At 52.1% G+C, this 10563-nt stretch overlaps 2 protein-coding genes across 2 annotated transcripts; both read left to right on the top strand.

Moving 5' to 3' along the window:
* The first annotated feature begins 7735 nt into the window (after nucleotides 1–7735).
* Nucleotides 7736–8680, top strand: LOC126336097 (transcription elongation factor SPT5-like). The gene has a single exon (XM_049999577.1). The coding sequence runs from the start codon at nucleotides 7736–7738 to the stop codon at nucleotides 8678–8680; it is 945 nt and encodes a 314-aa protein (XP_049855534.1).
* Nucleotides 8681–8845: 165 nt separating this feature from the next.
* On the top strand, nucleotides 8846–10140 carry LOC126336095 (uncharacterized). Its single transcript, XM_049999576.1, has 2 exons — nucleotides 8846–9589; nucleotides 9694–10140. Exons 1-2 carry the CDS (start codon nucleotides 8846–8848, stop codon nucleotides 10138–10140), a joined length of 1191 nt encoding a protein of 396 aa, XP_049855533.1.
* Nucleotides 10141–10563: the final 423 nt, after the last annotated feature.

Genomic DNA, 10563 nt, shown 5'->3' with positions numbered 1-10563 from the left:
GCGTTGAAGACACTTAGCTACAGTGTGGACGTGTTGAAGACACCGAGCTACAGTGTGGACATGTTGAAGACACCGAACTACAGTGTGGACGTGTTGAAGACACTGAGCTACAGTGTGGATGTGTTGAAGACACCGAGCTACAATGTGGACGTGTTGAAGACACCGAGCTACAGCGTGGGCGTGTTGAAGACACCGAGCTACTATGTGGACGTGTTGAAGACACGGAGCTACAGTGTGGACGTGTTGAAGACACCGAGCTACAGTGTGGACGTGTTGAAGACACCGAGCTACAGTGTGGACGTGTTGAAGACACCAAGCTACAGCGTGGACGTGTTGAAGACACCGAGCTACAGCGTGGACGTGTTGAAGACACCGAGCTACAACGTGGGCGTGTTGAAGACACCGAGCTACTGTGTGGACGTGTTGAAGACACTGAGCTACAGTGTGGACGTGTTGAAGACACCGAGCTACTGTGTGGACGTGTTGAAGACACTGAGCTACAGTGTGGACGTGTTGAAGACACCGAGCTACAGCGTGGGCGTGTTGAAGACACCGAGCTACAGTGTGGACGTGTTGAAGACACCGAGCTACACTGTGGACGTGTTGAAGACACGGAGCTACAGCGTGGGCGCGTTGAAGACACCGAGCTACAATGTGGACGTGTTGAAGACACCGAGCTACAGCGTGGGCCCGTTGAATACACCGAGCTACAGTGTGGGCGTGTTGAAGACACTGAGCTACAGTGTGGACGTGTTGAAGACACCGAGCTACAGTGTGGACGTGTTGAAGACACCGAGCTACAGTGTTGACTTGTTGAAGACACAGAGCTACAGTGTGGACGTGTTGAAGACACCGAGCTACAGTGTGGGCGTGTTGAAGACACCGAGCTACAGTGTGGACGTGTTGAAGACACCGAGCTACAGTGTGGACGTGTTGAAGACACTGAGCTACAGTGTGGATGTGTTGAAGACACCGGGCTACAATGTGGACGTGTTGAAGACACCGAGCTACAGCGTGGGCGTGTTGAAGACACCGAGCTACTGTGTGGACGTGTTGAAGACACGGAGCTACAGTGTGGACGTGTTGAAGACACCGAGCTACAGTGTGGACGTGTTGAAGACACCGAGCTACAGTGTGGACGTGTTGAAGACACCAAGCTACAGCGTGGACGTGTTGAAGACACCGAGCTACAGCGTGGACGTGTTGAAGACACCGAGCTACAACGTGGGCGTGTTGAAGACACCGAGCTACTGTGTGGACGTGTTGAAGACACTGAGCTACAGTGTGGACGTGTTGAAGACACCGAGCTACAGCGTGGGCGTGTTGAAGACACTGAGCTACAGTGTGGACGTGTTGAAGACACTGAGCTACAGTGTGGACGTGTTGAAGACACCGAGCTACAGTGTGGACGTGTTGAAGACACCGAGCTACACTGTGGACGTGTTGAAGACACGGAGCTACAGCGTGGGCGCGTTGAAGACACCGAGCTACAGTGTGGACGTGTTGAAGACACCGAGCTACAGCGTGGGCCCATTGAATACACCGAGCTACAGTGTGGGCGTGTTGAAGACACTGAGCTACAGTGTGGACGTGTTGAAGACACCGAGCTACAGCGTGGGCGCGTTGAAGACACTGAGCTACAGTGTGGACGTGTTGAAGAAACCGAGTTACAGTGTGGACGTGTTGAAGACACCGAGCTACAGTGTGGACGTGTTGAAGACACCGAGCTACAGTGTTGACTTGTTGAAGACACCGAGCTACAGTGTGGACGTGTTGAAGTCACAGAGTTACAGTGTGGACGTGTTGAAGACATAGAGCTACAGTGTGGACGTGTTGAAGACACAGAGCTACAGTGTGGACGTGTTGAAGACACCGAGCTACAGTGTGGACGTGTTGAAGACACAGAGCTACAGTGTGGACGTCTTGAAGACATAGAGCTACAGTGTGGACGGGTTGAAGACACAGAGCTACAGTGAGGACGTGTTGAAGACACAGAGCTACAGTGTGGACGTGTTGAAGACACAGAGCTACAGTGTGGATGTGTTGAAGACACCGAGCTACAGTGTGGACGTGTTGAAGACACAGAGCTACAGTGTGGACGTGTTGAAGACACAGAGCTACAGTGTGGACGTGTTGAGGACACAGAGCTACAGTGTGGACGTGTTGAAGACATAGAGATACAGTGTGGACGTGTTGAAGACACAGAGCTACAGTGTGGACGTGTTGAAGACACCGAGCTACAGTGTGGGCGTGTTGAAGGCACCGAGCTACAGTGTGGACGTGTTGAAGACACAGAGCTACAGTGCGGACGTGTTGAAGACACCGAGCTACAGTGTGGACGTGTTGAAGACACTGAGCTACAGTGTGGACGTGTTGAAGACACCGAGGTACAGTGTGGACGTGTTGAAGACACCGAGCTACAGTGTGGACGTGTTGAAGACACCGAGCTACAGTGTGGACGTGTTGAAGAAACCGAGCTACAGTGTGGGCGTGTTGAAGACACCGAGCTACAGTGTGGACGTGTTGAAGACACCGAGCTACAGTGTGGGCGTGTTGAAGACACCGAGCTACAGTGTGGACGTGTTGAAGACACCGAGTTACAGTGTGGACGTGTCGAAGACACCGAGCTACAGTGTGGACGTGTTGAAGACACCGAGCTACTGTTTGGACGTGTTGAAGACACCGAGCTACAGTGTGGACGTGTTGAAGACACCGAGCTGCAGCGTGGGCGTGTTGGAGACACTGAGCTACAGTGTGGACATGTTGAAGACACCGTGCTACAGCGTGGGCGTGTTGAAGACACTGAGCTACAGTGTGGACGTGTTGAAGACACCGAGCTACAGTGTGGACGTGTTGAAGACACCGAGCTACAGCGTGGACGTGTTGAAGACACCGAGCTACAGTGTGGACGTGTTGAAGACACCGAGCTACAGTGTGGACGTGTGGAAGACACAGAGCTACAGGGTGGACGTGGTGAAGACACAAAGCTACAGTGTGGACGCGTTGAAGACACAGAGCTACAGTGTGGACGTGTTGAAGACACCGAGCTATATTGTGGATGTGTTGGAGACACCGAGCTACAGTGTGGACGTGTTGAAGACACCGAGCTACAGTGTGGACATGTAAAGACACCGAGCTACAGTGTGGACGTGTTAAAGACTCCGAGCTCCAGTGTGGACGTGTTGAAGACAGTGAGCTACAGTGTGGACGTATTGAAGACACCGAGCTACAGCGTGTGCGTGTTGAAGACACTGAGCTACAGTGTGGACGTGTTGAAGACACCGAGCTACAGTTTGGACGTGTTGAAGACACCGAGCTACAGTGTGGACGTGTTGAAGACACCGAGCTACAGTGTGGACGTGTTGAAGACACCGAGCTACAGTGTGGACGTGTTGAAGACACAGAGCTACAGTGTGGATGTGTTGAAGACACAGAGCTACAGTGTGGACGTGTTGAAGACACTGAGCTACAGTGTGGACGTGTTGAAGACACCGAGCTACAGTGTGGACGTGTTGAAGACACAGAGCTACAGTGTCATGTGTTGAAGACACAGAGCTACAGTGTGGACGTGTTGAAGACACCGAGCTACAGTGTGGACGTGTTGAAGGCACCAAGCTACAGCGTGGACGTGTTGAAGACACCGAGCTACAGTGTGGACATGTTGAAGACACCGAGCTACAGTGTGGACATGTTGAAGACACCGAGCTACAGTGTAGACGTGTTATAGACACCGAGCTACAGTGTGGACGTGTCGAAGACACCGAGCTACAGTGTGGACGTGTTGAAGACACCGAGCTACTGTTTGGACGTGTTGAAGACACCGAGCTACAGTGTGGACGTGTTGAAGACACCGAGCTGCAGCGTGGGCGTGTTGGAGACACTGAGCTACAGTGTGGACATGTTGAAGACACCGTGCTACAGCGTGGGCGTGTTGAAGACACTGAGCTACAGTGTGGACGTGTTGAAGACACCGAGCTACAGTGTGGACGTGTTGAAGACACCGAGCTACAGCGTGGACGTGTTGAAGACACCGAGCTACAGTGTGGACGTGTTGAAGACACCGAGCTACAGTGTGGACGTGTGGAAGACACAGAGCTACAGGGTGGACGTGGTGAAGACACAAAGCTACAGTGTGGACGCGTTGAAGACACAGAGCTACAGTGTGGACGTGTTGAAGACACCGAGCTATATTGTGGATGTGTTGGAGACACCGAGCTACAGTGTGGACGTGTTGAAGACACCGAGCTACAGTGTGGACATGTAAAGACACCGAGCTACAGTGTGGACGTGTTAAAGACACCGAGCTCCAGTGTGGACGTGTTGAAGACAGTGAGCTACAGTGTGGACGTATTGAAGACACCGAGCTACAGCGTGTGCGTGTTGAAGACACTGAGCTACAGTGTGGACGTGTTGAAGACACCGAGCTACAGTGTGGACGTGTTGAAGACACATAGCTACAGTGCGGACGTGTTGAAGACACCGAGCTACAGTGTGGACGTGTTGAAGACACTGAGCTACAGTGTGGACGTGTTGAAGACACCGAGGTACAGTGTGGACGTGTTGAAGACACCGAGCTACAGTGTGGACGTGTTGAAGACACCGAGCTACAGTGTGGACGTGTTGAATACACCGAGCTACAGTGTGGGCGTGTTGAAGACACCGAGCTACAGTGTGGACGTGTTGAAGACACCGAGCTACAGTGTGGGCGTGTTGAAGACACCGAGCTACAGTGTGGACGTGTTGAAGACACCGAGCTACAGTGTGGACGTGTCGAAGACACCGAGCTACAGTGTGGACGTGTTGAAGACACCGAGCTACTGTTTGGACGTGTTGAAGACACCGAGCTACAGTGTGGACGTGTTGAAGACACCGAGCTGCAGCGTGGGCGTGTTGGAGACACTGAGCTACAGTGTGGACATGTTGAAGACACCGTGCTACAGCGTGGGCGTGTTGAAGACACTGAGCTACAGTGTGGACGTGTTGAAGACACCGAGCTACAGTGTGGACGTGTTGAAGACACCGAGCTACAGCGTGGACGTGTTGAAGACACCGAGCTACAGTGTGGACGTGTTGAAGACACCGAGCTACAGTGTGGACGTGTGGAAGACACAGAGCTACAGGGTGGACGTGGTGAAGACACAAAGCTACAGTGTGGACGCGTTGAAGACACAGAGCTACAGTGTGGACGTGTTGAAGACACCGAGCTATATTGTGGATGTGTTGGAGACACCGAGCTACAGTGTGGACGTGTTGAAGACACCGAGCTACAGTGTGGACATGTAAAGACACCGAGCTACAGTGTGGACGTGTTAAAGACACTGAGCTCCAGTGTGGACGTGTTGAAGACAGTGAGCTACAGTGTGGACGTATTGAAGACACCGAGCTACAGCGTGTGCGTGTTGAAGACACTGAGCTACAGTGTGGACGTGTTGAAGACACCGAGCTACAGTTTGGACGTGTTGAAGACACCGAGCTACAGTGTGGACGTGTTGAAGACACCGAGCTACAGTGTGGACGTGTTGAAGACACCGAGCTACAGTGTGGACGTGTTGAAGACACAGAGCTACAGTGTGGATGTGTTGAAGACACAGAGCTACAGTGTGGACGTGTTGAAGACACAGAGCTACAGTGTGGACGTGTTGAAGACACAGAGCTACAGTGTGGATGTGTTGAAGACACAGAGCTACAGTGTGGACGTGTTGAAGACACTGAGCTACAGTGTGGACGTGTTGAAGACACCGAGCTACAGTGTGGACGTGTTGAAGACACAGAGCTACAGTGTCATGTGTTGAAGACACAGAGCTACAGTGTGGACGTGTTGAAGACACCGAGCTACAGTGTGGACGTGTTGAAGGCACCAAGCTACAGCGTGGACGTGTTGAAGACACCGAGCTACAGTGTGGACATGTTGAAGACACCGAGCTACAGTGTGGACATGTTGAAGACACCGAGCTACAGTGTGGACGTGTTATAGACACCGAGCTACAGTGTGGACGTGTTGAAGACACCGAGCTACAGTGTGGACGTGTTGAAGACACCGAGCTACAGTGTGGACGTTTTGAAGACACCGAGCTACAGTGTGGACGTGTTGAAGACACGGAGCTACACTGAAGACATGTTGAAGACACCGAGCTACAGTGTGGACGTGTTGAAGACACTGAGCTAAAGTGTGGACCTGTTGAAGACACCGAGCTACAGCGTGGGCGCGTTGAAGACACTTAGCTACAGTGTGGACGTGTTGAAGACACCGAGCTACAGTGTGGACGTGTTGAAGACACCGAGCTACAGTGTGGACGTGTTGAAGACACTGAGCTACAGTGTGGACGTGTTGAAGACACCCAGTTACAGTGTGGACGTTTTGAAGACACCGAGCTACAGTGTGGATTTGTTGAAGACACCGAGCTACAGCATGGGCTCGTTGACGACACCGAGCTACAGCGTGGGCGTGTTGAAGACACTGAGCTACAGTGTGGACGTGTTGAAGACACCGAGCTACAGCGTGGGCGCGTTGAAGACACTTAGCTACAGTGTGGACGTGTTGAAGACACCGAGCTACAGTGTGGACATGTTGAAGACACCGAACTACAGTGTGGACGTGTTGAAGACACTGAGCTACAGTGTGGATGTGTTGAAGACACCGAGCTACAATGTGGACGTGTTGAAGACACCGAGCTACAGCGTGGGCGTGTTGAAGACACCGAGCTACTGTGTGGACGTGTTGAAGACACGGAGCTACAGTGTGGACGTGTTGAAGACACCGAGCTACAGTGTGGACGTGTTGAAGACACCGAGCTACAGTGTGGACGTGTTGAAGACACCAAGCTACAGCATGGACGTGTTGAAGACACCGAGCTACAATGTGGGCGTGTTGAAGACACCGAGCTACTGTGTGGACGTGTTGAAGACACTGAGCTACAGTGTGGACGTGTTGAAGACACCGAGCTACACTGTGGACGTGTTGAAGACACTGAGCTACAGTGTGGACGTGTTGAAGACACCGAGCTACAGTGTGGACGTGTTGAAGACACCGAGCTACAGTGTGGACGTGTTGAAGACACCGAGCTACACTGTGGACGTGTTGAAGACACGGAGCTACAGCGTGGGCGCGTTGAAGACACCGAGCTACAGTGTGGACGTGTTGAAGACACCGAGCTACAGCGTGGGCCCGTTGAAGACACCGAGCTACAGTGTGGGTGTGTTGAAGACACTGAGCAACAGTGTGGACGTGTTGAAGACACCGAGCTACAGCGTGGGCGCGTTGAAGACACTGAGCTACAGTGTGGATGTGTTGAAGAAACCGAGCTACAGTGTGGACGTGTTGAAGACACCGAGCTACAGTGTGGACGTGTTGAAGACACCGAGCTACAGTGTGGACTTGTTGAAGACACCGAGCTACAGTGTGGACGTGTTGAAGTCACAGAGCTACAGTGTGGACGTGTTGAAGACATAGAGCTACAGTGTGGACGTGTTGAAGACACAGAGCTACAGTGTGGACGTGTTGAAGACACCGAGCTACAGTGTGGACGTGTTGAAGACACAGAGCTACAGTGTGGACGTCTTGAAGACATAGAGCTACAGTGTGGACGGGTTGAAGACACAGAGCTACAGTGAGGACGTGTTGAAGACACAGAGCTACAGTGTGGACGTGTTGAAGACACAGAGCCGCAGTGTGGACGTGTTGAAGACACAGAGCTACAGTGTGGACGTGTTGAAGACTCCGAGCTACAGTGTGGACATGTTGAAGACACCGAGCTACAGTGTGGACGTGTTGAAGACACAGAGCTACAGTGTGGACGTGTTGAAGACACCGAGCTACAGTGTGGACGTGTTGAGGACACAGAGCTACAGTGTGGACGTGTTGAAGACACAGAGCTACAGTGTGGACGTGTTGAAGACACAGAGCTACAGTGTGGACGTGTTGAAGACACCGAGCTACAGTGTGGGGGTGTTGAAGACACCGAGCTACAGTGTGGACGTGTTGAAGACACAGAGCTACAGTGCGGACGTGTTGAAGACACCGAGCTACAGTGTGGACGTGTTGAAGACACCGAGCTACAGTGTGGACGTGTTGAAGACACCGAGGTACAGTGTGGACGTGTTGAAGACACCGAGGTACAGTGTTGACGTGTTGAAGACACCGAGCTACAGTGTGGACGTGTTGAAGACACCGAGCTACAGTGTGGATGTGTTGAAGACACCGAGCTACAGTGTGGGCGTGTTGAAGACACCGAGCTACAGTGTGGACGTGTTGAAGACACCGAGCTACAGTGTGGTCGTGTTGAAGACACCGAGCTACAGTGTGGACGTGTTGAAGACACCGAGCTACAGTGTGGACGTGTCGAAGACACCGAGCTACAGTGTGGACGTGTTGAAGACACCGAGCTACAGTTTGGACGTGTTGAAGACACCGAGCTACAGTGTGGACGTGTTGAAGACACCGAGCTGCAGCGTGGGCGTGTTGGAGACACTGAGCTACAGTGTGGACATGTTGAAGACACCGTGCTACAGCGTGGACGTGTTGAAGACACTGAGCTACAGTGTGGACGTGTTGAAGACACCGAGCTACAGTGTGGACGTGTTGAAGACACCGAGCTACAGCGTGGACGTGTTGAAGACACCGAGCTACAGTGTGGACGTGTTGAAGACACCGAGCTACAGTGTGGACGTGTTGAAGACATAGAGCTACAGTGTGGATGTGGTGAAGACACAAAGCTAAAGTGTGGACGCGTTGAAGACACAGAGCTACAGTGTGGACGTGTTGAAGACACCGAGCTATATTGTGGATGTGTTGGAGACACCGAGCTACAGTGTGGATGTGTTGAAGACACCGAGCTACAGTGTGGACATGTTAAAGACACCGAGCTACAGTGTGGACGTGTTAAAGACACCGAGCTACAGTGTGGACGTGTTGAAGACACTGAGCTACAGTGTGGACGTATTGAAGACACCGAGCTACAGCGTGGGCGTGTTGAAGACACTGAGCTACAGTGTGGACGTGTTGAAGACACCGAGCTACAGTGTGGACGTGTTGAAGACACCGAGCTACAGTGTGAACGTGTTGAAGACTCCGAGCTACAGTGTGGACGTGTTGAAGACACCGAGCTACAGTGTGGACGTGTTGAAGACACCGAGCTACAGTGTGGACGTGTTGAAGACACCGAGCTACAGCGTGGGCGTGTTGAAGACACTGAGCTACAGTGTGGACTTGTTGAAGACACCGAGCTACAGCGTGTGCGTGTTGAAGACACTGAGCTACAGTGTGGACGTGTTGAAGACACCGAGCTACAGTTTCTACGTGTTGAAGACACCGAGCTACAGTGTGGACGTGTTGAAGACACCGAGCTACAGTGTGGACGTGTTGAAGACACAGAGCTACAGTGTGGATGTGTTGAAGACACAGAGCTACAGTGTGGACGTGTTGAAGACACAGAGCTACAGTGTGGACGTGTTGAAGACACAGAGCTACAGTGTGGATGTGTTGAAGACACAGAGCTACAGTGTGGACGTGTTGAAGACACAGAGCTACAGTGTGGACGTGTTGAAGACACCGAGCTACAGTGTGGACGTGTTGAAGACACAGAGCTACAGTGTCATTTGTTGAAGACACAGAGCTAGAGTGTGGACGTGTTGAAGACACAGAGCTACAGTGTGGACGTGTTGAGGAATTAGAGCTACAGTGTTGATGTGTTGAAGACACAGAGCTACAGTGTGGACGTGTTGAAGACACAGAGCTACAGTGTGGATGTGTTGAAGACACAGAACTACAGTGTGGACGTGTTGAAGACACAGAGCTACAGTGTGGACATGTTGAAGACACAGAGCTACAGTGTGGATGTGTTGAAGACACAGAGCTACAGTGTGGACGTGTTGAAGTCACAGAGCTACAGTGTGGACGTGTTGAAGACACAGAGCTACAGTGTGGACGTGTTGAAGACACAGAGCTACAGTGTGAACGTGTTGAAGTCACAGAGCTACAGTGTGGACGTGTTGAAGACACAGAGCTACAGTGTGGACGTGTTGAAGACACAGAACTACAGTGTGGACGTGTTGAAGACACAGAGCTACAGTGTCTACGTGTTGAAGACACAGAGCTACAGTGTGGACGTGTTAAGACACAGAGCTACAGTGTGGACGTGTTGAAGACACCGAGCTACAGTGTGGATGTGTTGAAGACACCGAGCTACAGTGTGGACGTGTTGAAGACACCGAGCTACAATGTGGGCGTGTTGAAGACACAGAGCTACAGTGTGGACGTGATGAAGACAGAAAGCTACAGTGTGGACGTGTTGAAGGTGCTACCGGTTGGTTGGGGGGAAGGGGGGGGGCACACGTTGTGCAGCTGTACCACTAAGCAATGGCGCTGAGATGCGATGCAACTGCCTGCTGGAGTACTGCTAGTTACATCGTCATCAGGACTTGATCGCAGCCTCAATTCTTAGCACCGATATCATTCAGAATTGGTGAAAACTTTACCATGCGTGTATAGTAAGTTAAATCCTTCACACTGCCTTGTTTTAGGGTGACCAGTACGCTCGTTATCTTGCCTCAGTAACTGGAACTCAT

The sequence above is a fragment of the Schistocerca gregaria genome, chromosome 2 (genome assembly GCF_023897955.1).
Source record: "Schistocerca gregaria isolate iqSchGreg1 chromosome 2, iqSchGreg1.2, whole genome shotgun sequence".
Lineage (NCBI taxonomy): Eukaryota > Metazoa > Arthropoda > Insecta > Orthoptera > Acrididae > Schistocerca > Schistocerca gregaria.
This window is presented reverse-complemented; position numbering and strand designations above follow the sequence as displayed.

Excerpts from the sequence above, each read along its gene's own strand:
- LOC126336097 (XM_049999577.1), top strand. The coding sequence starts at position 7,736 with ATGTTGAAGACACCGAGCTACAGTGTGGACGTGTTGAAGACACAGAGC.
- LOC126336095 (XM_049999576.1), top strand. The coding sequence starts at position 8,846 with ATGTTAAAGACACCGAGCTACAGTGTGGACGTGTTAAAGACACCGAGC. Across the intron at positions 9,590-9,693 it reads TGAAGACACAGAGCTACAGT|ACACAGAGCTACAGTGTGGA; the intron begins GTCATTTGTTGA and ends GATGTGTTGAAG.